Source organism: Podarcis pityusensis (genome assembly GCF_964106645.2).
Source record: "Podarcis pityusensis genome assembly, chromosome: 15".
Taxonomy (NCBI): domain Eukaryota; kingdom Metazoa; phylum Chordata; class Lepidosauria; order Squamata; family Lacertidae; genus Podarcis; species Podarcis pityusensis.
In genome coordinates this window covers 45,266,680-45,293,611 of record NC_138040.1, presented here as the reverse complement: position 1 = coordinate 45,293,611, position 26,932 = coordinate 45,266,680, and the positions used below count along the sequence as shown (strand labels likewise).

General features: G+C 46.9%; 2 protein-coding genes across 8 annotated transcripts in view; both read right to left on the bottom strand.

Annotated features, from left to right (window-relative positions):
* Positions 1-21,956, bottom strand: part of LOC308463808 (indoleamine 2,3-dioxygenase 2-like) — a 59,399-nt gene extending 37,443 nt beyond the window's left edge. Inside the window, exons 1-6 of one of the 5 annotated variants that reach the window (XM_080982558.1) lie at positions 19,065-21,956; positions 16,945-17,040; positions 15,186-15,305; positions 14,086-14,204; positions 13,401-13,415; positions 11,780-11,879 (exon numbers count right to left, since the gene is read on the bottom strand). In XM_080982558.1, the coding sequence (XP_080838684.1) occupies positions 11,780-11,879; positions 13,401-13,415; positions 14,086-14,204; positions 15,186-15,305; positions 16,945-17,040; positions 19,065-19,166 (552 nt within the window). In that variant the 5' untranslated portion in view covers positions 19,167-21,956. The remainder of the gene's footprint in view (positions 1-11,779; positions 11,880-13,400; positions 13,416-14,085; positions 14,205-15,185; positions 15,306-16,944; positions 17,041-19,064) is intronic. The other 4 variants (XM_080982559.1, XM_080982560.1, XM_080982562.1 and 1 more) reach the window with 4 other exon arrangements.
* Positions 21,957-22,708: 752 nt separating this feature from the next.
* Positions 22,709-26,932, bottom strand: part of LOC308463756 (disintegrin and metalloproteinase domain-containing protein 2-like) — a 71,554-nt gene continuing 67,330 nt past the window's right edge. For all 3 annotated transcript variants that reach the window (XM_080982427.1, XM_080982425.1, XM_080982426.1), the window contains 3 exons: positions 26,419-26,626; positions 23,826-23,858; positions 22,709-22,890 (listed from right to left, as the gene is read on the bottom strand). In XM_080982427.1, coding sequence (XP_080838553.1) covers positions 22,884-22,890; positions 23,826-23,858; positions 26,419-26,626 — 248 coding nt within the window. In that variant the 3' untranslated portion in view covers positions 22,709-22,883. The remainder of the gene's footprint in view (positions 22,891-23,825; positions 23,859-26,418; positions 26,627-26,932) is intronic.

The following is a 26,932-nucleotide window of genomic DNA, read 5'->3' as shown; positions in this document are numbered from 1 at the left end:
ACGTCTCCAGAAGGCAACGAGGGAGAGACGGACATGGACGTTTTCGGGGACGACCCGGGTTTCGAGCACGGCGGCACAGAGATGGAAGCGGAGGTGACCGTCGTCAACGAGAGCAGGGAGGAAGAACCGGAAGACTTCAGATGGCGGCCCGCCACGGGAAGCGAACTGTATCCGACATTCGTCCCCCTGACACGGCAGCACCCAGATCCCGCACCGGAAGGAGGGGAGGGGGGAAGAGGGGGCTTCGAGGGGGGGATGGATGTCAGGGGTTCAGGAGCAGAGGCAAGGGCAAGGGAGGAAACAGAGAGCGAGGGGGAGGAGGCAGAAGAAAAGATGAGTGATGACGACGACCCGAGATCTCCGAGTCTTTCCAGTGAATCAGAAGATTCACAGAAAGGAGCACCAGTGGCCAGGGCAAGGGGGGAGCCTAGGGGGACACCCCAGGAAGATAGAGCCAGAGGGGACTCAGAGGGGAGCAGTTGGAAATCGGGACCAGCGTCACCGCCAGAGAGCAGGGAAGAGGAAGGGCGCCAGGGATCAAGCGCTGGCAGCTCACAACAGGGGGGAGGGCACGAGTCAGGAGTGGCCACACCTCCATCGGGGAGCGAAGAAACGGTCAGACGGAAGGTGGAAGGTTGGGCGGGCGCGCCAAGTTCAAATGCACAGGAAGGTGGCGCAGTAGGCAGCCCGGAAAGGGAGCCAGGTCCTAAAGCCCGCCGAAAGGAGGGAGAAGAGTCAGGGGGGTCAGCGTCAGCGTCAGAGGAATCCCGGAAGGAAGAGACCCCGGGGGGCAGAGGGACCCAGAGAAGAACAGTCAGGCGGAAAAGGTGGAGCAAGGCTAGGATATTAAGTTGGTGTACAAGGGGCGGAGACTCAGACGGAGCTTCGCTGATCTAACCATTAGACGTAGGGTTGCACGCAGCAGCTTGAGAATGGAAACTGTAACTCAATAAAGACTTTTATTTAATGATCGCTGGCTAGCGTGATCCTCTGTGAGCTAGGATCTGGAAGCAACTCTGACAGCCTGCTACAAAAATAAAGAAGTATGGAACAACCTCAGAAACTCAACCAATCTCTGAAAACCCCGTCCACCTCATTGTAACAACCAACACAGCACAGCACACGGCTACCAACATACCTGAAGCCCTGCAATTACTGAAGAACCTCGGACTCGACCCTCCGCCAGAATGGCAATCGACAGACTCACAAAGCGACAGCCATGACGAAACAACAGCAAGTAATTGGATGACAGTAAAGAGGAAGAAGAAACCACAGACACGACACGACAATGCAAACCGGTACAGTCAAGCACTGCTCATAGAATCGTCCCACTGAATATACACCACAAGACAGCAAACCAACATCAACCAAATAAATCAAACCATAGTTTGACAACCCTGCAGCAACACAGCTTACAGACTAGTCCCCTTCCCCTTTTCCTCTACCCCATGCCAACACAACCAATACCTCCCCTGCCCCACACCTCCATAGAGATCCCCATTCCCACCCCCACCCCAACACCAACCCAGACAACATCAAATCACATTCCCTAACTACCCCAGCCACTGAAAGACAACATCAAAGTAGAATCATACTGCCCAATCTCATTAATAAACCAAGACTAAAAGATATTCACATCAATTTTGGCCAACCGCCAAAAAAATTTCTTACACAAGTTAATAGCCCCAGACCAGACTGGCTTCATCCCTGGTCGCAATATAACAGATCCCATCAAGAAACTACTGAATCTGATTGAACACAGCAAGGTAACTAAACTTCCACTGACAATTATGTCCCTAGACATCCTCAAAGCTTTTGATTGCTTAGAGTGGAAGAACCTATTAGCAGTACTAACTAACATGAAATTTGGTTCAAAATTCAAAACCCTCAAACAAATATACTCCCGAGCTTCAGCAAAATGCAGGACTAACAGTATGGACTCTAATACCCTAGCTATCCAAAGAGGCACAGAACATGGATGCTGTCAGGCTTTGGGGCTCAGCTTCCTCCCCCCTTGGCCATAGATAAGCAGCACAAAGAGAAAGCAGTCTCTTACCAGTAACAGAAATAATAATAATAATAATAATAATAATAATAATAATAATAATAATAATATTTTGGGGCAGCTTCCAGCTAAGATTAAAAATACATTAAAATGTCACACATTAAAAACTTCCCTGAACGGGGCTGTCTTCAGATGTCTTCTAAATGTCAGGTAGTTGTTTATCTCTTTGACATCTGATAGGAGGGCGTTCCACAGGGCAGTCGCCACTACCGAGAAGGCCCTCTGCCTGGTTCCCTGTAGCTTTGCTTCTCGCAATGAGGGAACCGCCAGAAGGCCCTCAGCGCTGGACCTCAGCGTCAGGGCAGAACAATGGGGGGGGGGGAGATGCTCCTTCAGGTATACTGGGCCGAGGCCGTTTTGGGCTTTAAAAGTCAACACCAACACTTTGAATTGTGTTCGGAAACGTACTGGGAGCCAAGGTAGGTCTTTCAAGACTGGTATTATGTGGTCTTGGCGGCCGCCCCCAGTCACCAGTCTCGTTGCCGCATTCTGGATTAGTTGTAGTTTCCGGGTCACCTTCAAAGGTGCTCCACATAGAGCGCATTGCAGTAGTTCAAGCGGGAGATAACCAGAGCATGCACCACTCTGGTGAGACAGTCTGCAGGCAGGTAGGGTCTCAGCCTGCGTAGCAGGTGGAGCTGGTAGACAGCTGACCTGCGCCTCCATGGACAGCTGTGGGTCCAAAATGACTCCCAGACTGCGCACCTGGTCCTTCAGGGGCACAGTTACCCCATTCAAGACCAGGCCCGCCCTCTGTCCCCCAAGAACAGTACTTCTGTCTTGTCAGGAATCAAGAATCTATTAGCCGCCATCCATCCTCCAACCGCCTCCAGGCACTCGCGCAGGACCTTCACCCATAGCTGTCAACTTACAGATTTGAAAATAAGGGACCAGCAGCCAAAATAAGGGACCTGCAGCCTCACCTGTTCCAGGCACTCCAGTCTTCCTGTCCTTCTGCAGTCTGGTCAAACTCATGCTGGTAGCTTCGAGAACACTGTCCAACCAACTTTGTAACCAGAGGTTCAACTGACTAGAATCTGAATCACATGCACCACCAGGCCTATGCAGCCTCAACTTAAGATGGCTCCCCTGCCTGGCTTTGCACTGCAAAGTTTGCAGCAGCATGTGCAACAAAATGGCATCCAGCATTCAAAAAACCCCTCAGCTTGCATTAACTAGCCACACACAAGCCATGCAAGCTCCACCCCCCAGTCGTTCTTAGACTTCCTATTGGGTGAGCAACACAGCCAAACAACACAGTTGGAGCCTCCCTCCTCCCGCAGGCCAGCAGGGAGGGAGGGAGAGGAGCTGCTTCCTTTGAAATTTAAGGGACATCATTTAAGGGACATTTAAGGGACATCCCTCAATAAGGGACAGCAGCGGGACATGGCCATGGAATAAGGGACTGTCCCTTCAAATAAGGGACACTTGACAGCTATGCCTTCACTGCCTTCACTGGTTCTGAGTTGAAAGAGAGGTAGAGCTGGGTATCATCTGCATATTGATGGACACCCAGTCCAAACCTCCCAGCAGCTTCATGTAGATGTTAAAAAGCATGGGGGAGGAGACGGAACTCTGAGGGCCAAGGGGTCTGAACACTCCTTTCTCCCACCACCACTTTCTGGACACAGTCCAGGAGGAAGGAGCGGAACCACAGTATAACAGTGCCCCCAGCTCCTAGCCCCTCTAGACGGTCCAGAAGGATGTTATGGTCAACCCCACACTTCCCCAGGAGTTTGTTCCAAATGAGTCCAGCCCCACACTCTAAGCATTGCAACAGGAGTCCCAGGAGTGTGAGGGCCTGGGCCCCGCCCCCTGGGTCAGCTGGAAAAGGCCTTGGAAGGGAGCAGGCCCTGCAGTCCTCACCACAGCTGATGGTTTAATGTTTAATGAATGCAGCAAAAGAACAAGCGACCATTCTCGGAGTGCAGGTGCTCCCATTTAATGTTCCTCCCACTTCCCTCCAGTCACTTCTGTCCTCTCGTCTCCTAGCCACCTGATCTCTCAACCACTGAGCACAGCCACCTTATCCTAGCCTTAGAACTGAGAGGCTGCACATCTTCTGGTGAGAGAGAGTCGGCTAGATCACTCTCTTCCCGTTCTTCTTGCTGTTCACCTCCCAGTTCTGCCCAACTATTGTCTTCCAAACTGTGCCACTCAGCAAACCATTGTTCCAAATCAACACTACTCCACTGCTCCTGTGGAGTTTTAGGATCCTGGTCGTGAGCAGGGGTAGGGGTAGGCTCCCACCATTGCCACTGTCTCCCTTCCTATTCATCCTGGCTCTGGAACCTCTAGCAATCCGAATCCGAGCAGCCACACACAGGGAGTGGAAATAAAAGGCAGAACCTATAAATCAGAGCTCTTTGCAGACGACCTAATGGTTACAACCCCAGACCCCATAAACCCAGACCTCCCTAATCAGAGAACTCAACACATTTGCAATGGTTTTGGGCCTACAGGTAAATTTTGCAAAGTCTGAGGCTATGTGCTTCAACACACCCTCTCATACCCAAAAAGAATTCACTAACATCACCAATATAAAACTTTGCCGCACCAAGTTCAGATACCTAGAGGTACAAATAACCAGAAACCTCCTCTCCTTCCACTCAACAAAGACCTAAAGAGATGGAACAACACCAATTTCACTCTCTCTGACAAAATAGCCATGATCAAAATGTTCACCCTTCTTAAATTAACCTACCTATTCCAAATCCTCCCAATCAGGATTCCCCCAGCCAAGATGGCAGAAAAAATTATAGTCATTTATCTTCTCACACAAAAAATCAAGAATAAGCGCCAAATACTTGCACCTCCCTTCCTCAGAAGTAGGATGGGGAATCCCCAACAGAGAAGCATATAACATCGCCAGCTAAGTACACCACGTAATCCTGTATACTAGAAGATGAGGGGGAAAGGGTAAAAGGCGGATCCATTCATATGATTTTTTTCATTCAAATTAAATAAAACCACCATGATACTGTAGACCATGTTTCGTGGGGCCGCAGGGGTGCAAAAACATGGTTAAAAAACACGGATCCTCATGGATCCTCATGATTTCTGCACTAGATCAGCCCAAAGTCACCATCAGATCATGGCCATGGGCACAGCATGCACCACAAAAATCACGGATCCACGGCTTCCTGGCCATACCGTGGCCCGAAAACATGGTTTTGATGCACAGATCCTCATGGATCCTCACGCTTTGCGCATTGGGCCAACCCAAACTCAACGTCAGATCACACGTCATAGCCAGGAGCACAGCCTGCACCGCAGAAAACTCGGATCCACGGCTTCCTGGCCATACCGTGGCCCATAAATGTGGTTTTGAAGCATGGATCCTCATGGATCCTCATGATTTTTGCACTAGATCAGCCCAAAGTCACCATCAGATAAAACATCATGGCCATGGGCACAGCCTGCACCACAAAAAACCAGGATCCACAGCTTCCTGGCCACTCCATGGCCCCAAAAAGTGGTTTTGAAGCACGGATCCTCATGGATCCTCACGCTTTTTGCATTGGGCCAACCCAAACTCAACGTCAGATCACACGTCATAGCCAGGGGCACAGCCTGCACCACAAAAAACATGAGTTGCACTACAGAAATCCCAAAAATGCCCTTTCCTGCACTGTTAATGTCACCACTGGAACATTATTATTAGAGCCGACAGGAAAATGTATGACTATATATTGTACCAAGATATGGTTCATCTTCAAGAACAGATCAAATACATGCCAAAGTATTAAAGAGGAGAAAAAATATGAAACTGCTTACATACTGTCAACTAATATCCAGATTCAAGAAAGACTGTATGGCAAACATTTGAATCAGTGAAAAGACAGAATTTGAGTCCATCATAACAGAGTTCTACCTTTTGGGTAAAATTTATAAACTATTACTCAAATATGACACCGAGCCCGAAGAAGCAAAACCTTATATGACAAAATGGATGCAAAAAGTTTGAGCACTTTACAGTGGAACAATGAGAACAATTACAGTGGTGCCCCGCAAGACGAATGCCTCGCAAGACGAAAAACTCGCTAGACGAAAGGGTTTTGCATTTTTTGAGTCATTCCGCAAGACGAAACGTCTTGCGAGTTCTTGCGAGTTTGTTTCCTTTTTCTTAAAGCCGCTAAGCCGCTAAGCCATTAATAGCTGCTAAGCCGCTAAGCCGTTAATAGCTGCTAAGCTGCTAATAGCCGCTAAGCCGCTAAGCCGCTAATAGCCGTGCTTCGCAAGACGAAAAAACCGCAAGACGAAGAGACTCGCGGAACGGATTAATTTCATCTTGTGAGGCACCACTGTACGAATAAAGGAATAAAATTTACTGCAAGTTAAGCCCTAAAACAAAATTGGTACAGTGGAAGCTCGGGTTGCAGACATAACCCGTGATGGAGGCACGTCCACAACCCACAGCACTTGCATCCTGAAGGGCCGCATCTGCACAGGCGCCAGCGCAATTTGGCCCTTCTGCGCATGCGCGAGCGGCGAAACGCGGAAGTAACCCATTCCGGTACTTCCAGGTTTCCCGTGGTCCGCAACCCAAAAACACGTAACCTGAAGCGGCCCTAACATGAGGTATGACTGTACAAAAATGTTCTTTCAATGGTATATAACTTTGAAAAATATACAGAAAATGAATAATGAAATGAATGGACATTGCTGGAAATGTCATAGACCTTAAGGAATCTTCTTCCATTTATGGTGGACCTGTGAAAAGACCAAAAGGTTTTGGAGGAAAGTTCATTTGAAATGAAAAAATGTAAAAAAAACCCCTAAATTTTCATTGGACCCCAAAACTATGCCGTTGGGAATGAAATCGTCTGTGGAACTATTTAGTTATATGACCACAGCAGTCAGAGTGGTGTTGGCTAACATATGGAAATCCGACATATGTCCTGAAATAGATGCATGGAAAGAGAAACTATCAGAATATGCAGTAATGGCAAAACTCACCAATTTAGTAAATAATTGACTCATCTTTATAATTTGTATACAACTTAACAGAACTGTAACAAAATGAACATCTGTATGGATTTGTATAATAGACCTTAGTTACAAAAATATTTCCTGTTTAAAAATAGAAGCTTTGTGTGTGTGTGGTAAAGAAAGAAATATATAGTAGAAGAAATCTTCTAGAAATGAAATCATATTTTAAAATAATTCTTGCTTTAGATTTTTATAATCATATATGGTATTTCTCCAATAGCAAACAACCTAGAATTGGAAATAATATTTAGTACACTAACCTTTTTTTAACTCTTGATAAATGTCAGCTTGCTGAGTTATTTTGTACCATTGTGATTCAATGTTATATTTGCGCTCAACAAGGGAAACCCACATGACCTGAAGGTGTTGCTGTGCAATGCTAGGTCAATGATTCATAAGACCACTGCCATCCATGACTTGATCGTGGATGGAGGACTTGACCTGGCATGTGTAACAGAGACTTGGTTGGATGAAGCAGATGATCCTGTCCTAGCTGCTGCTTGTCCACCAGGTTTCTCTTACGCACAGCAACCCAGGTCATATGGGCGGGGGGGGGGGGGTTTGCAGTGATTTTTAGGAAGTCACTAGCTTGCATCAGACATCCTACTGGGAAGACCCAGTTCTCTGAGTGCATGTTCTGGAAGTTGGGCAATAGGGGCAGTACAGGATTTCTTTTGGTGTACTGACCTCCCCGCTGCACCAAGGATTCCCTGCTCGAGCTGCTTCAGGTCATGGCGGATGTTCTCCTGGAGACACCTAGCTTGGTTGTCCTAGGGGATTTTAACATCCATGCCAACACGAACTTACAAGGGGCTGCTTGGGACTTCATGGAAAGCATGGCCTCCATGGGGCTGTCCCTGAATAACTTTGGCCCAACTCATAGTCACGGACATGCCTTAGACCTGGTGTTCACCTCTAGTGACGTGGGTGATCTGACACTAAGTAAAAGTGAAGCAAAAGAAGTGCCATGGTCAGATCACTTCCTGGTGCAACTGGACTTCTCCGCGACCCTTCCCCTCTGCAGGGAGGTGGGACCAATTCGGATGGTCCGCCCCTGCCACTTAATGGATCCAAATGGTTTCCAGAGAGTGGTAGGGCATGCTTTATCCCATGTTGATGGCCTTTCAGCTGATTCCCTGGTGGCCCGCTGGAATGCGGAGTTAACCAGGGCTATCGACTGTCTGGCTCCGAAGCGCCCTCTCTGATTGCATGGAGCCCAGACAGCCCCATGGTTTTCTTTGGAGCTGAGGGCGAGGAAACAATCGCTGAGACGGCTAGAGCGCCGGTGGCAGAAAACTCATTCTGAATTGGACCGGACACAGGTTAGAGCTCAACGTCGAGCCTACCAAGTGGCAATACTGATGGCGAAGAAGACTTTCTTCGCTGCCTCTATTGCATCTGCAGAAAATAGTAGCAGGAGACTCTTTCAGGTGGTTTGCAATTTAACGGAACCACCTTTACCACTGGGGCCTTGTAAAGACCCCAAGATCTCCTGCAACGATTTTGCAAAGTTTTTTGCAGATAAAGTCGCTCATATTTGGAAGGAGGTAGACACCACCGTGGGAGCAGGCCAGGGCGGGAGAGTGCTAGAACCCTGTCTGGCCAAGTTGCATGAAATCAATTCCAATCTGTTACCTCCGAGAATGTGGACAGGCTGCTTGGATGCGTGAAACCAACCACCTGTCTCCTTGATCCTTGCCCATCCTGGCTAATAAAAGCAAGCTGGGAAGGGCTGGGTGATGGGCTCTGAGGGGTGGTGAATGCTTCCCTCTGTGAGGGAGCATTCCCAGACCTGCTGAAAGAGGCGATCATTAAACCGCTTCTTAAAAAAACATTTTTAGACCTGGCCAGTATGGCCAACTATCGCCCAGTCTCAAATCTTCCATTCTTGGGCAAGGTGATTGAGTGGGTGGTTGCTGAACAACTCCCTAGAGGATGCAGACCATTTGGATCCCTTCCAGTCAAGATTCAGGCCTCATCATGGGACTGAAACTGCCTTGGTCACGCTGGTTGATGATCTCCGGCGGGCTAGGGACAAAGGTGAAAGCTGTTTCCTAGTTCTGCTGGATCTCTCAGCAGCCTTTGAAACCATCAACCATAACATCTTTCTGGACCGCCTAGAGGGGCTGGGAGCTGGGGGCACTGTTATACAGTGGTTCCACTCCTTCCTCCTGGGCTGTATCCAGAAAGTGGTGGGGGGGATGAGTGTTCAGACCCCTGGGCCCTTACTTGTGGGGTACCTTGGGGTTCCATCCTCCCCTCCATGCTTTTTAACATCTACATGAAGCTGCTCAGAGAGATCATCAGGGGGTTTGGGCTCGGTGTCCATCAATATGTGGATGATACCCAGCTCTACCAAAATGGTCAACCAAAATGGTCAAAGGCCTGGAAACGATGCCTTATGAGGAACGGCTAAGGGAGCTGGGCATGTTTAGCCTGGAGAAGAGGAGGTTAAGGGGTGATATGATAGCCATGTTCAAATATATAAAAGGATGTCACATAGAGGAGGGAGAAAGGTTGTTTTCTGCTGCTCCAGAGAAGCGGACACGGAGCAATGGGTCCAAACTACAAGAAAGAAGATTCCACCTAAACATTAGGAAGAACTTCCTGACAGTAAGAGCTGTTTGACAGTGGAATTTGCTGCCAAGGAGTGTGGTGGAGTCTCCTTCTTTGGAGGTCTTTAAGCAGAGGCTTGACAACCATATGTCAGGAGTGCTCTGATGGTGTTTCCTGCTTGGCAGGGGGTTGGACTCGATGGCCCTTGTGGTCTCTTCCAACTCTATGATTCTATGATTCTATGATTCTACCTCTCTTTCAACTCAGAACCACTGAAGGGCGGTGAAAGTCCTGTGTGAGTGCGGTTGGAGGATGGATGGCAGCTAATGGGTTGAGGTTGAATACTGACAATACAGAAGTACTGTTCTTGGGGGACAGGGGGTGGGGCTGGTGTGAAGGACTCCCTGGTCCTGCATTGCGTAACTGTGCCCCTGAAGGACCATTTTGGACTCACAGCTGTCCATGGAGGCACAGGTCAATTCTGTATCCAGGGCAGCTGTCTACCAGCCCCATCTGGTACGCAGGCTGAGACCCTACCTGCCCGGAGACTGTCTTACCAGAGTGGTGCATGCTCTAGTTATCTCCCACTTGGACTACTGCAATGTGCTCTACGTGGGGCTACCTTTGAAGGTGACCCGGAAACTACAACTAATCCAGAATGCGGCAGCTAGTCTAAACTAATGCTAATAAGCCCCAGGAACCTCACCAAAATGCTGGAGAGGATGCACCTCCACAGGCACATACCTCCACATGTGGTGGGAATGCCCTAAAATCCAACCTTTCTGGACAGCAGTCCTGCAAGAGATATGCAAAATAGCTAAACAGGTATTAGAACTCACCCCCAAACTGGCCCTACAAGATCATAATGACCACTTGCATTATATAGAGCTTATAACACACCTACTCTCAGCAGCCAGAAGCATCATAGCCAGACACTGCATAGACCAATGGTATCAAATAGTATGGGAAACAGGCTTACTAGAAAAACTAACCAACAAACTGAAACTGACATGGGGACACATAGAAGAAGACACCTTCACCCTGGTTTGGTTCCCCTTTATCACATACACAGCCTAACAAGAGAAAAACAAGAATCCGCCAACAGCATTCAAATCAATCTGGCTAACCTGATCCAAAAACACACACACACCTCACACACAGAAACAAATTTCACTACAACCAACCACACTGTAGGCCAACTCTCTCACCACCAAAGGAATACAAGCAAATAGTAAAGAGAACCCACACAAGTGACGCTGACACAAAACCCCACACATACACTAAGTAGAATAGAAGCATTGCCACTCGACCCCACCCCACTCACCATTCCCCCTCCCCCTTTTCTTCCTAACATAACACTAATGTCTCAACAAATGAAACTGATCTGTAGAAAACGTAACTTTAAAAAAACACATTGCACGTGTGTAAACCAAGAAATTTTTAATAAAAATATACAGTGGTACCTCAGGTTACAGACGCTTCAGGTTACAGCCTCCACTAACCCAGAAATAGTACCTCGGGTTAAGAACTTTGCTTCAGGATGAGAACAGAAATCACGCGGCGGTGCAGCGGCAGCGGGAGGCCCCATTAGCTTAAGTGGTACCTCAGGTTAAGAACATTTTCAGGTTTAGAACGGATCTCTGGAATGAATTAAGTTATTAACCCGAGGTACCACTGCATTTTTAAAAAAGAGGCAAGTTTGAGGACAGGCAGGTGACTGACACTCCCAAGACTTCTGCGATTAAGAAGGAATATCACTGCATGGGATACCATAAAAGCCCCAGGAAAGATTTTGCAACAGTTTTGTCTTTGTATCGCAATGAAGATTTATTGTTTTTTTAAAAAAAAGCTCATGAAAATTCTTCAGCATTCTGGTGCTAATATCTCCTAAGAAACATACTTTGGCTTGTAGTTTTTACTAATGCACACTTTTTTGCAAGCGATAATATAATGCATTTTTATAAACATTGTTTGACTGGAGAAGTGCATTACAAAATTCGAAGAAGTGTGCACAAAGAACACCTATGTTTTGGTTTGCATATTATTTCAAAAAGTGTGTATTTGGTAGATTTGTCTTCAAATGCTAACTTAATCAGATTTCTTTTTCATCTCTGCTCATAAGGCATCCCAAGAAAAAGATGCCAAATAATTTGGGACAGACCTTACCTTGATCCCAGGTGCGGCAGCTTTCTCAACCAGAAAAGTGACGAGAATGAAGCCCCTGAGGCTTGCTCCACCAGGCAAGCAAATGATGGGTTCCAGATTCCTGTGGGGAAGGCAGAATTGAAAGCCTAGAAAATACAGTACAATTTTAGATATTAAGTGCTAGGGCATGAGAGACTGTTATGAAAGTCAAAGGTGGAGAGAAATGTCTGTCCAAGACACCCCACCTCACATCAGTTGATTGACTGGTGGGTCATCCCTCGGAGCAAGACTGAACTCTCCACGAACCAGCTGACACATGGGCAATTCATTCCTGTTTTTGACAACCTCAACTCTTAACTGCCCCACACCTGACATCATAAAATGACAGGGGTCAGCAAACTTTTTCAGCAAGGTCCCTCAGAACTTGACTATATTTTGAAAAATAGAAAGAAAAAGAACAAATTCCCACAAATAACCCAGAGATGAATTTTAAATAAAAGGACACAGCATTCTATGCAAGAGCTAAAGGACACGTTCTACTGAGGTAAGCAACCCCCCCCCCCCACTGACTCTCCCCTCCCTTCTCCACAGCACCAGATGAGCCCTCGTGGCTGCTTACCTGTGTTTTGCGAGTGACAGGGGCTGGCAGTGGTGGGACGATGAGTGGCGCGCAAAAGGGCTCCGGAGAGGAGCTGGCAGCAACAAAGCCCGAATTGAGCCTGCTTACAATGGCGGCCGCTCAAGCACTAATGCTGCTGCTGCTGGCACCAACAAAGCCCAGTCCCCTTCCTCTCAGCTCTAGGCAGGGCAGGGAGAAGCCAGGAGGAGGGTGGGAGGAGGCGCCGCCACTGAATGCATGCGCTGGCGCAGCCCGAACGATCAGATCCACACGGTGATTCCCGGACTGTCCACGGGCCAGATCCAGAAGGCAACTGGACCAGATCCAGCCCCCGGGCCTTAGTTTGCCTATCCATGATATATGATGTCAGCTGAGGGGCAGGGGGCATGGTTTGGGGGGAACAGCCCCATGGGCCAAAAAAGGGGCCTGTTGGACCAAGTTGTGAGTTCCCCAACCTGGGACTAGATATTTTTTACTGCAGAGGTCAGTGTAAGCAATGAGAGGATGAGGTGGCAAAAGGGAACATTGCAGCTATGTAATGTTGTAGATTTCTATCTACCTTATACTAAAAATAAACCCTCCACCCAAGGCTAACACCAGAATGCTGGTGGAGAAACAATACTGCACCACAAAATTATATCTGAGCTGTAGTCTGGTGACAGGTTTTACTTACCTAGAAAATTAAATTTGGCTTACTAAATTAAGCAGAGCATAGTGCCCATAAAACAGCCAAACACAAACTGTTTTCTACCAGTGTACTGTAATGGGTTGGAACCAAAGAGAACTGGATTCAGATCACAAAACTCACAAAGTTGTTTTAGGGATATGAATGGAAAAGAACTCAGCCTGAGCACCTTGGGATTAAAATGTAATAAATCTATACAGACACAAATGCAGAAAGAATATTTCTCAGAAGCATTCCGATATAAACTACTGTTGCAGCTGTTTAACTTCAAGCAGTCTGAAGAGTGACCTCAGCAGACTTTGAACGAGAAAGGCAAACATCATTTCCCGAATACTTACTCAATTTCTAGAGGCCTTTTGACAGATTGGGTTATCAACAGCAAACACACATGGAAAGGAAATAGAAAGATTCAAGTCAGTTGCTGAGCAAAGTCCAGTCCAAATAATAGCACTTTCCCCCCCCTGAAAACCAAAATCTCCCCAAATGCCCTGTCTTGCTTGCAGCAGTGGCACAAAAACAAATGTGATGATATTTGTTACAGGCTATTTTTATTTGATTAACAATGCTATCAAATAGATGTCTCAGATCCATGTTTTAAATGGTACAATGGTACAAATACAATAACTTAATAACATAATATATTGTTCTGTACACTGTGTCCCTCATTCTGGACACTTTTCAAACTTGAAGACAAAAACAATATAGTGGTATAGGAATCTGTGGTGTTGTAATGTGTACTTGACAATGTGAAAAAAAATTAAAATCATACTATTTTTCTGTTTTTTAAAAAAGTTGTGCAGTAGTTGGAACATCCAAGTGTCGTTATGCTAAACATGCACAAATTTCTTCAATGCATCTATCGAAGGTGCAGGAGCCAGCCTGCGTCCTCTGTCCATCTGGTCACCCTTCATCTGATGATGCCATATTAGTTGTGTGTGTCAGTTGACCTAAGGAGTGTAGCTCAGGCTGACGGCACCAACTTTCTATCCATTAAGGCCCAGGTGTCCTCTTTCTTATACTTACCCACAAGGATTCCTTTTCTTCCAGTTTACTAAAACAAAATCTGCATGAACCAGGATTGGAGGTAATCCTAACACCCGAGAAATCTCCACGAAGGGGATGGCAAGGTTTTGTGGCAAGACCTGGAAATCAAAATGACAGAAAGCCAATTCATGCTCCCCCAAAGATGTAGCTGTTTAGTTAAACCTGTTATCATGAGAATGCTGCACTGTTGTGCTGCCCCTCAAGGCTTTTGCACAGTGTTTCTGGCTAAATGTGCTTGTGTTGTTCCCTTTGCAATGTTATTGGAGCAATCCTGTAACATGCAGCTAGACATACCTGCTCCAAGTGTTGCACCCTCACCACAGTATGATGTGGCAACAGACTCTGGGGTACAGCTGTTGAATTATTCATTGTTTCATTATTACTACTGCCTCCAAGTGACTAGGTTGCTTGTGCAGCTTAGGCTCACCCATGCATCTTTCAGACTCTATAAACTGAGCTACACAGTTGCTCCCCATCAAGGCTTGTTGGAAGAAGTGGGAGAATAAAAGCTCTTCGCAAATCCACTCTAATATATGAATGATGTCATATTTCAGGGCAGCTAGAACCTTGAACCCAGGAACAGCTGGGAAAAGGACAGTGCCAGCTCCTTGTGGAGACAAACCTGGGCATTTGCCTGGACTCCAAGACCCAACTCTCTAACATCACCCCTATTTTTCACTTTGTACAAAATATCAGAGAAGATCAGGTGGAGCCTCAAAAATTTCCCAGTTTGCATGTCCCACCTGACCACTTCCAGGTAAAAGAGAGTGTTGGTGAGGACACCGTGCTCCTTTGAGCTCTTCCCCAGGTCCTGGAGTCACAGAGTTCACTATGAAGAGGGATTCATTGTTAAACCACCTTGGGAACTGGAAAGGGAACAGGGGTCTCTGAACAATTTTCTCCACCCTTAACAAACTACAGCTCCCATAATTCTTTGGCGAAAACCATAACTGTTTAAAGTGACATCATAGTCTTTTAAATGCATGATGTGAATTAGTCCTAACTTCCAATCCACAGATGAGTTTGGGATGTATGGAAGATCAAATTCATCAACATCCCTAAATGGGCATGGACAGTACCTTTGCAGTCCCTTTTTCACCATCCTGCCAAACGTAGCCCATTGTGATGTAGCTAAGGACCAAGTGGGCTAGATACAGTTCTCTGTGTCCTTTGAGATACTGGCTGCTTAGCAGAGGCATCTGTTAAGACAGTTACAGGTTACAGAAAGCGTTTTTTTTTTATATAACATATTGTTATGTAGTTGGTGAAACTGCTGCTTCTTTCCATCGTAAGTGCCATAAGCCACTAGCTCAGAATTCATGTACACATTCATCACTTGATGTCTGCAACACTGAGTGGTGTTTTGCATGTGTAAATTACTGTAGTCATAACTTAGTCCCCAACTACTGAACACCACAGATCCCCAACTACTGACAGAACCTGCTCGTCAGTCCTCTTGCACAATTTTCAATAGAGTAAAACCACACATTCATCTAAGAATGAATAACAAAGTTGAAAGAGATGAAGCAATATATGGACATATTAGAACCAGACATTAAATTCTATCAACCATGTAGAAGGTTGCTTAAAAGTAGATTGACTTGGTGGGGGAAAGAGGACTAGATTCCTGCACCTTTAATAATTGTGTAAAACGGGTTGCAGAGCTCATCTTGCTTTATTGGCCGAGGGAGCTGGCATACAGCTTTCGGGTCATGTGGCCAGCATGACTAAGCCACTTCTGGCAAACCAGAGCAGCACACGGAAAAGCCGTTTAACCTTCCCACCGGAGCAGTACCTATTTATCTTTCACTTTCACTTTGACGTGCTTTTCAACTGCTAGGTTGGCAGGAGCAGGGACCGAGCAACGGGAGCTCACCCCGTCGCAGGGATTCGAACTGCTGACCTTCTGATCAGCAAGTCCTAGGCAAGTCCCGCATCCCTAATAATTGTGTAGAAAAGGTCGTTTCAGCAGGTGCAGCTTGTACAAGAGCAGCTAGACCTGCTGAAATCAGGGGTGTTCTGGTGGGGGGGGGCAGGCCACCCTGGGTACCATTCCAAAGGGGGGAATGACAAAATGCCCACCCCCGATCGGTGGCATCCCCTGTGGTGCACACCATGCCCCTAGGATGCACACCATGCCCACTGGGACACACGTCACTCCGGGTACCCGCGCAGGTAGCTTTGCCTCTGGCTGAAATGTCCCCTTCTATACTACTATGAAGAATGCAGGAGATCTGTTCTCATTTTCAGCTGACCACCTGATGCAGCAGCCTTAAATACCTGTATCATGATATTTTAACACCCCATTCCTAAGAGCAGGCTTCCTCAAACTCAGCCCTCCAGATGTTTTTGGCATACAACTCCCATGATCCCTAGCTAGCAGGACCAGTGGTCAGGGATGATGGAAGTTGTAGTCTCAAAACATCTGGAGGGCTGAGTTTGAGGAAGCCTGCCTAAGAGCATGGTCTGCAGGTTGTTTCTCTGCTACAGCACTAGTGACCTCTAGAGGATTTCACCCTGCATTGCAGATATGGCAGCAATTGGTTCTTTAAATTTGCATCAGACTAAGAAGCACACCTGCATCTATACTTATTTTTTAAAAAACAACAAGGATTAGCACACAAATGTCTATGCATTGCTTTGAGGCTAATAATGAAAAGTGACACTTTGACCTAAAACATAGAAGAGTGAAGCTAACCAGAGTTTGATTAGCTGGCATGTTCCTCTAGCATTTCATTTATATCCCTACTACTTCCACCAAGGAACTCAAGGTGGCATGTGGTTCCCCTCCTCACTATTTTATCCTCACAACCTTCTATGGGATGGGAAATGCAATACCTTGTTCACCTGTGAGCGAAGTTGATGGTTCTCAATAAGGTGAGGCAGGCTGTGAGCGATCTCCATCCAAGGGCTATAGAAAGGAGGAAGATCTTTCTGATAAGAAGAAGAACCAATTATCATCAATCAGGAAAACTAGTTCATTGTGGGTTTTGATAATAATAATAATAATAATAATAATAATAATAATAAATTTTATTTATATCCCGCCCTCCCCAGCCGAAGCCGGGCTCAGGGCGGCTAACAACACTAAAATAGTGCAGCAGTATAAAAACATCATAAGAATTAATTAAAATCAAAATTGATGGCAACCATAAACTAAAGTATTGTAAAGATTGCCAAAGGAGGGATATAGGCCAGAAAGATGAAAAAAGAGCTGTGCATAGGCCAAGAACTTATGCATTGCTAAAAAAACAGGAGGTAGACTTAGACAAAATTTGCATATGCTAAATTATGTATGTAGATGCACATTTAGAAATAAAATAGAAATAGAAATACATTTCATCTCCCCCTAGTGACCAGGTCACTTGTGTACCTGCTCAGTCTGCTGTCCAGGTACTCACTCTTGATGGGCAACTTCAATGCCCTTTGACTCCCTTCTTATGGCTTTTCAATCTTTAAACCAGACTGGGACCAGCCAACAGAGGACCATTCACTGTGAAGTAAAATACCGTACATACCTACCCTACCTGCATACTTTGTGACGGGATGCCGACTTCCCCCCACATTGGGGGTGTGTGCATCCCGTGATGCGTCCTGCCCCTGCCTAGCATGTGAACACTGGCACGCTGAGCTGGGCTGGTGTCCCACTCCTGCTGCCACGATGCCAGCGCTTGTAGGGAAGGGGGAGAGCAGAGTTGCGCTCCTTCTCCCTGAGCAACCAGGAGCTGTGCTCTGCGCTCAGCCTCCTTCAGCCTGTGCAACATCAGGTGGAGAGGAGGAGGAGCGTGGCCACAGGATTTGGGCTTCCTTGAATTTTTGGGAGGAGCTGAAGACCCCTCAGCCCACACTACTCAGCACACCTGCTTTTTAACCCTCTAAGGCAAAGATCACCAGCCACCAGCACTCCATTGAGGACTTTGGCCACATTCACACCATACATTTAAATCATTCTGACACCACTTTAAACAGGTGTGGGTCTCCCAAAGAATTCTAAGAGTTGTAGTTGGTTAAGGGTACTGAGAATAGTTTGGAGCCCCTTTCCCCTTACCAAAGCTACAATTCTCCATGAAGAATTGATTGTTGAACAAATGTGGAAAGAATACACATTTGCAGAGCTTTTCCCACAAAAACTCACTCTTTAAAGCTCAATCAGAGCAAATGGCACACTTTAATTTATGTTTGCTCCAACTGAGAGGGTTTTCATGCGGAAAGCTTCAGGGAGGAAAAAACAAACCCATGCTCACAAACAGAGCTTCTAAGTATGGACAAGTGCCTGGAAGGAGGGGAGGAAAGGTAAGTGTGATAAGCCCTATGTTATGTATTTCTGTGTTTTATACTGTAAACAGTCCTGTGATATAAATAAAAAATAATAATAATAATGCCTGCTGAAAACTTTTCTATTCCACCTCGCTTATGAAGAATATATATTTCAACAATACTACTTTGGTTTCTGCTCTTAACTTTTTATATTGTTTTTATTGTATTGGTTTTATGTATAATTGAGTTGGCCAAACCCCGGCAGTGCTGGAATCATTTGCCTAATGTGGGTCTTGAACCCATGACCCTGAGATTAAGAGTTTCATGCTCTACCAACTATATAAATCCATATTTTTTATAAATAAATGAAAAATAAAATCTGGGGTTAGGGGAACAGGGTAACCACACATTTACATTCTCTGCTGCATTTTGTTTCCACTGTTAACCCAACTGAGAATGTCAGTATGCTTAGGCTCCTCCTGAAGTGTTGCTTTCTTCCTTAAAAGCCTTGGTCATTTATTCCAGCCAACCTCCCAGCCTGCCTTTTCTCACAATCCTGTGAGGAGACATTAGTGATTGAATTTGGTAAAATGCATGTCAATCCCCCTGTAGGTCTCTGATCATCTCCTCTCCCTACCTGCTACACACACACCGCAACCCCCTCCTGCTCCAAGCATCTCATGCAGCCACCATGTTCCTACCAGTGGATTTGGAAGGAGGAAGCCATAATCTTCAGAAATATGGAATCTCCTCAAAATGAATGGCAGCTGCTCTTTCATGCACTCAGTGTTCACCTCCATCATTAACAGTGTTCAGCCAGAGTCAGGAGCTTGATCTGGAAATGAAGGGCCTTTGCCGCACTGGGTGCTAGATTCAAATCGGCTATGGATTCAAATCGGTATGTGCTGTGCAGGCAAAACCTTTCCTTTGTGAATCTAGGTATCGAACCTTTGGACTGGGTGGAGCATCCTCAGTGACCAATGGTCAGTAAAGCCTAGTAAACAACATTGAAGGTTGCTGCTAAGTAGATCTAGATACAGGGTGGGGGGAGGGCTGGCCGCCAGTGGCCTGTTATAGGATCACCATACAGGGAAGTTAGTTTAGTTGGTAAGGAAAATGGCACGGAGTAATGCAGCAGCTTAGCATCTACTGTATGGACTGGTATCCAGTTCAAAACTTAGAATACCAACAATTAGCTTAGGCACCCACTGTAATAAGATGGGATGTAGCTTACTGGCTAGGGTGGTTTTTTTAAAAATAGATAAATTGCATGAAGATTTTTCAATTTATACTAGCCTCAGTTGCTGGTGCTTGTATCACCAGAGGCAACTTCATGTTTAGACTACTGCAATGTGCTCTATGCAGGGTCTCCCTTGCAGCTGATCCAAAGCCTGCTGATGGTGCAGAATGCTATGGGCCAGCTGGTTAGTGGTGCTGCTTACAGGGCACTTTTCACACCCATGCTAATGGATCTGCACTGACTGCCTCTTAGCCGCTGAGCAATTTTTAATTTTTACTTACATACAAAGCTTTAAAGAATTCTAGAACAGATCACCTGAAAGACTGGCCTGGTAAGGGTAATAAGATCAACAAGTAGAACTGGGTTGGTCTTGCCATGGCCTAATGATTATTGGCTTCTGGTTATATGGAAGTGCCCCCCCCCCCCCGTGGCACCAGTATTCCAGAAGGCTGTAATGTGAGAAGCCCCCTCTGTATGGGCATTTCACTGTCTTTTGTAGATGCATCTGCTTACACAGATATTATCTTGGTCTCTTGGCCAGAGCCTCCTGCTTTAATTACTTCAATGTTGTTCAACGGGTTTGTTTTTATTGTACAATTCAATTATGGATGCTTGTACTTAATTTTTTTAAGAGCCCAGGGCAGCAAACAAGTGATAAAGCAATAAAACATTCAAAAATAGTATTTAAAACTATTCCAGTATAGATGCAAACTGGGAAAGATATTGCAGTAAAAAGACTTGTTGAAAGAGATGGCACCTAATATTCCGTGAGAGACATTCCAAAAAGTAGGTGTGTCGACATTAAAGGTGCAATTCCTACACCATGTAGAATGGACCTCTTGATAAGATGGAATCTGCAGGCCATCATCTGCCGAGCACAGCAAGTGGTTGCGAATATAAGGGGTCAGACAAGTTACATAGGGCTTTATACACCAAAATCATCATCTTGAACTTAGCCCTGTAGCTACTTGTCAGCCAGTGTAATTTTTTCAACAGCAGAGTAATGTGTTGGTGAAATCCTGCCCCAGTGAGTGAAAATTTGCGCCACTTGCAACTTCTAGGGCAGGCTATCTCAGTCCAGAAACAGCTGTAGCTAATTCACCAGCTGAAGCTGGTAAAAGGCACTCTTGGGCACTGAGGTCATCTGTAACGAAGTAACGAAGATGGAGCCAGGAGCAGTCCCAGACTACGAACCTGCACTTTCAGGGAGTGTGCAACCCCATCCAAAGCAAAAAAATCACCCATTATCCAGAGTTTGTGAAAACCCACTCAGTCACAGCACCTCCATCTTGCTAGGATTCAAAGTCAGTTTACTGGCCCTCATTCAGTGCACCACTGAGTCCATGTACTGCTCCCATCTCACTCTGCCCATGCATGGCCTTGGAAAGAAGGTGCTGCTGCAGAGACCAGCAGCAAAAGCCCCATCCCCAGTCCTCCTAGTAATAACCACCCTGGTCTTATAAAACTTTCTGGCCCACCTCTACCAGAAGAAGCACCATTCTCAGACTGATCAAAGACCAGGTCCAGTCGCTCCCAGAAAATGTATCCTTTCCCCCCTAAGCTGAGCCCAACCACCCTCACTCCATGCAACCAGAGTGGAGGCTGGTCTGTAAGGGTGAATAGGGAACTGCCCCACCAACCTCGGCCTGGCTTACTCCAGCAGCTGCCAGCCTTTTCACTTGTAGCTAGTCAAAGGATGGCTCTGCTTGTCATTGCCTCTGGCTCCGCCCAGTGGCATAGCATGCATTGCCAGTGCCCAAGGATGGTGCAGGTGTTGCGCCCATCTGGTGGACTGAGCAGCTGGGCTGAGGGTGCGTGAGGAGCCTGTGTGGAAGGTGGAGGGAGCCCAGGAGGCACATGGCTGTCAGCACTGCTGCTGCTGGTGGCGGTGCCTGCACTTCTTCTCAGTTTGGTGCTGCCTCCTGTCCTCTCACTGCCTCGGTTGGACAGCTTTGGCCACTGTGTAGGCTGGAGAGGACTATTGGCGTCACCACATGTGGCAGCGGCAGCGGAGAGAGTGGGGCCTGGAGAGCGGTGGCCCCTTCCTCTTCATCTGTCAAGGAATGGTGTGAAGCAAAGGATTGGAAAATGCATTCTGAGGCAGAGCAGCTTCTCTCAGAAAGGGAGCTGGAGGGGGAAGATTCCCCCCCCCCCATTTCTAGTGGCTCAGAAGCAGAAAGAGACACATACACAAAGCAGATTAGGCAGGAGATTAGACAAGAGAAACAGAAGGGAAGGGATAGATAGCAGAGACGTCATTAGAGAGTGTGGGGGACCCTCCCTCCCCACAAACTAGGAGATCCGAATGTATTAGAGCACAAAGGATGCAGAGAGGAGGGGGGGCTTTCTGTTGGCACCTAGGATGTTGGAAGAATTAGAGTAGACAACTCTACAATCCCTCCTTGAGGGAGGTGGCTTTTTGCTTGCAACCTGATGCCTGAATAAAAAGGACTATAAAATACAAATTGCTCGTTAATTCTTATCTGTGAAGTCACTGAAGAGGGAAGTGGACTCTCCACACATGACACACTCCCTCCTCAGTGGGCAGCAGCAGCACTGCCCCAACTCCCTCCATCTCGGCCGGGACAGGCAGAGTGGAGGTGGAGGTAGAAAAACATGGGGTGGGGGGCAAGCTGGGAGGCACCTGCACTGGGAGAGCTCAGGGCTGCTCTTGCACACCCTGACATTGCCCACTAGCCATGGCCCATCACCACTGTTGCTGTGGAGCATGGCCATCGCATGGCAGCAGGGCATACCCTGGGGAAGAGAGGAGAGCATCTGGCTTGGAGCGTCGGCAGGTGGGTGCTGAGTCAGCGACCGGGCGAGCGGCTTGTGCTCCACCGCTGGCAGTGGCTTCTGGCACCCTCCCTTCTTCCCTCCCACGCATGGGCTGCCCCAGCCCCGAAGCCCTGGCAGGAGGGGGTTTCCTCCCTGTGGCTCTAGAAGGCAGCAGGAGCTCAGCCACATGGCCTGTCATGAGGGCACCTGGTTGCACCCCTCTCAGAATTTTGCACCTGGGCCCCCGCCCTTCTGCCTCCCATGCTACGCCACTGACTCCCCCAGTTGTTGATCTCCCTGCCTTCCACCCAAACACATACTTCAAACTAATTTTTTTAGAACAAATACACTTTATCGTAGAAACAAACAGAAGCAAGCAGCAGTCACATTCACAGCAGAAAGAAAGATTCTAATTAAAATGTTTTCATGCATTGTACTTCATGGAGAGAAGAACAGGAACTTCTGTAACCTTTTGGCAAGCCAGGGCTTCTGCTGTCCTTACCTATACACTGTGGTGCAGAGCATAAAAAACAGAGATGAGAATTACCAGGAATATACATCAAATATACTGCTTCAGTTGCTGTACCTGCTTCTTGTTACTACTGCTGCTGTTACTATGTTATAGATTTTTGTGGGGAAGGGCCTAAACCCTAGAAATTAATGAATGGTAGGATTTTCATTATTTGGGATGTTGAGAAATACAAGCTGCATAGGAATTCCTGAGCTAGCCTATGCCAAGCTAGGTCCATTAAGAAACAATTCAGGGTCATTGAGAGCCATTGACAAGACAAGAAACCTTCCCACCTTCTCTCCACCTTCCCACCAGTGAAAAGGATTTGGAAGATTGCCAGGGAACAGGTGTGAGGAGACAGGAAAAGAGAGTTTTAGCAGGGTGTTCTGGGAAGAAGGAAGACTGGAATCCATCTTGGGCAGGATGGCACGAGGTGCAATAGATTCAAGTTACAAGAAAGGAGATTACTACTGAACATCAGGAAGAACTTTCTGATAGCAACAGCTGTTCGACTGTAGAACGGTCTCCCTCAGGAGGTTGTGGACTCTCCTTCCTTGGAGGTTTTTAAGCAAAGGTTGGATGGCCATCTGTACGGATGCTTTAGATGAGATTCCTGCATTGCAGGGGGTTGGGTCCCTTCTAACTCTACAATACTAGAGACCCTCCTAAGACCCTCTTAGGGTGTTAATGCTGTGATCTCCTCCATGGTTTTATATAAAGCATATATCATAGAGAACACCACAGTCTGTGCTGTCCCTCATTCTGAGGAAACTGAACCCTGGATAAAGGCCTGGAATCCCTGGAATCTTGCACTGCTCAGAGATTGGGGTGGTGTTCAATGCTATAAAGTACAAGCTCCACCCTAGAACCCCTTTAAAACAGAGACAACAAGAAATTAGAATACACATATAGGGTTATGTATAAGAAATCTACCTTGCAGTCTGTGGCTGATGAGCTTGTTGAGATCTAAATTGAAAAGGGGAGGAAAACACACTGTTCAAAAATAATATTTTAGGGTACATGAAGACATCTCCCAAAGCTTTACTACCCAGTTCTGCAGCCAGGTCACTGTGGGTTGTCATCAGGAAGCCAAGTGTATGCATTTGGCAGAATTTAACAGCAAAGCTGTACCACTTCAGAATAAAAAAATTCCTTCCAGTAGCACCTTAAGGTAAAGGTAAAGGTACCCCTGCCCGTACGGGCCAGTCGTGTCCGACTCTAGGGTTGTGCGCCCATCTCGCTTAAGAGGCCGGGGGCCAGCGCTGTCCGGAGACACTTCCGGGTCACGTGGTCAGCGTGACGAAGCTGCTCTGGCGAGCCAGCACCAGTGCAGCACACGGAAACGCCGTTTACCTTCCCGCTATAAAGCGGTACCTATTTATCTACTTGCACTTAAGTGTGCTTTCGAACTGCTAGGTGGACAGGAGCTGGGACCGAAAGACGGGAGCTCACCCCGCCACGGGGATTCGAACCACCGACCATACGATCGGCAAGTCCTAGGCACTGAGGTTTTATCCACAGCGCCACCCGCGTCCCGTAGCACCTTAGAGACCAACTAAGTTTGTTATTGGTATCTGAAGAAGTGTGCATGCACACGAAAGCTCATACCAATAACAAACTTAGTTGGTCTGTAAGGTGCTACTAGAAGGAATTATTTTATTTTGTTTTGACTACAGCAGACCAACATGGCTACCTACCTGTAACTTGTACCACTTCAGGTTTTACATCAGGGGTGGAGAACCTCAGGCCCAGGGGCTGGGTGTGGCCCTGTGGACCACTCCATCTGGCCTTCAGGACTCTCCTTGGGCCACACTCTTCATTGGTTCTGCTTGAGTGCTTTTGGTTCTGCTTCATTGGTTCTGCTTGAGTGCTTTTGTCTGGCTTGATCCTCCCCCTCCCCCCATTGAACTGTGATGGAAAGAATGCATGTGCTTGCATTTAAACCTCTGATTTTGTGTGTGTCAGGAATGTGTGACCTGATGTACAAAGATAAGAGTCACAGTTGTTTGACCTACTTTCTGCCTCTGGCTATGCCCTCCACTAGCATTAGACCCCTGGAAACTGGCCCTTGGCTTCAAAATGGCCCCTCACCCCTGCTTTAGGTAATGGTGGGATTGCATGTTTGTTCCCCCATGTGTGTGTGTGGGAGGGGGAGTTTGAACTTTAGGAAAATTGCTTGGTAGGGAAGGCTTGTCTTCTTCCCCTAATCATAGACTAAAGTGTGAGTTCTCTCCCTGTGAGTCTTGAGATAAACAAAAGCACCAGACTGGATGCATTCACCTCACCACACTGAATCTGTCGGGGTGGGGAGTGTCATGTCTAAAGTACTGGTCCCCTCCTGCCAATAGGTGGGCAGAAGAGAAGGTTCAATGGTGTAAAATGTGCTGCTAGGGAATCTCAGAAGTATCAGCCCAGTCTGATACCTGAATCACAACTGGTTTATTTTATTTATTCCTTCCCCTCTTCCCAAAAGAGTCCAGGGTGGCTCCAGGGGTAGCAGCATCAGGGAGGTACCATGCAAGCTATCTCTGGAGGGGGGATCAGTTGCATAGTGTGGGGGGAGGGGTGGGAGGACATGGCCCAGGGTGCATTTGTCTGAGACGGCGTGACTAGGTGCCCCCACAGCAGGCTCCCTCATCAGAGTCTGGCTCCAGCGCATGGGTGTAGCCAAGATTTTTGTTGGGAGGGCAGGTCTTTTGTTACAGGGTGCAGAACCTCAGTTTGCTATGTCTTTTTATTGATTTTTATTGATTTGGAGGGGCAGCTGCCCCCCCCGGCTACACCCATGCGACAGCGAATGGAGGAGTTGCAGAAACAGCTTCCTCACACAATGGCCCAACAAGTCAAGGGGTCAAGCCAGACCTAGGGGCAGAGAGAGGCTGAGGCATGTGAGGCACCTGGCGGCTTGGAAGCTCCAGCAGAGAGAGGAGAGTGGGCAGCAACACTGCTGCCCATGCTCCTGGACTGTGGTGTGCAAGTGCACCCCCTGCACTGCATTGTGAGCCAAGCCACAGGGGTCTCCCTCGTTCCACCCCCACCCCCCTAAGGGGTGCCCATGCACTTGTCCCACAAAGCATTTGCATTCACTCCACCACTGGTTGGGATGGTGAGAGGCAACATGCTGTGAGTTGGTCTACTGTGCAGTTGCAAGGAGGACAGCTGTTTATTGCCCTGGCAGCAGACTGAGAAACTGTATTTAGAGGAGAAAATAGGTAAGATAATATGCAGTGATAATATGCAGGGAAAATGATTATTAGTGGACCCCACGAAAGGGAGGATAGAAGTCAGAGAATTTGGAGAAGTCTATGTTTTTGGATTGTATTTTTCTTTTTGTGTGAATGAAAAACTAAATTGTAAAACCAAAAAAAATTATTATGTATATAAAAAAGAGAAACTGCATTTACAGGTTACAGAAGTGGCATACACCTCTGGGAAAAGGAACAACTGTGTGGGGTTGGGAAAAGTTGGGAAGCACATTTGCATCAGACGCACCAATTTGATCATTAGGCAAACAAAGCCAAGTTACCTTTTCATATCATAACCTTTTCCTTCCTCTTCTTCCTCTTCTGCATCTTCCTCCTCTTCCTCCTCCCCTTTCACATTTGAGAAAAAGTCCCTCAATTTTATGATCAAGATGACCGAGCCAATCAGGACAGGCAGGAAAAGGAAAAAGCTAATCAGGAGCCAGTTTCTTGTAGCTGTACCAACGTTGAGAGTTTCGTCTACAGTTGCAGCTAGCAAGGAAAATAAAAAATAAAATAAGAATGTTATACACTCCTGCCAGAGCAGGAGTCAGAGACTTGGATCTGTCTTTCCTGCAAAAGTTGCAGGGGCAGGGGCCAAAGAACTGCGTTCAACTGATGTTAAGTTTTGGACAGACCAACAAACTTAAAATTAAGAACTCACCAGGCCTAGACAGCATCCATCTTAAGAAAGAAAAATGTGAAGTCCTGACAATCAGCTGGGATTGGCTGCACTAAAGCAGCCAAGGGGGCTGACAGAAGCACTTTTTCTGCAGATGATTGTTGATGGCCCCTTTC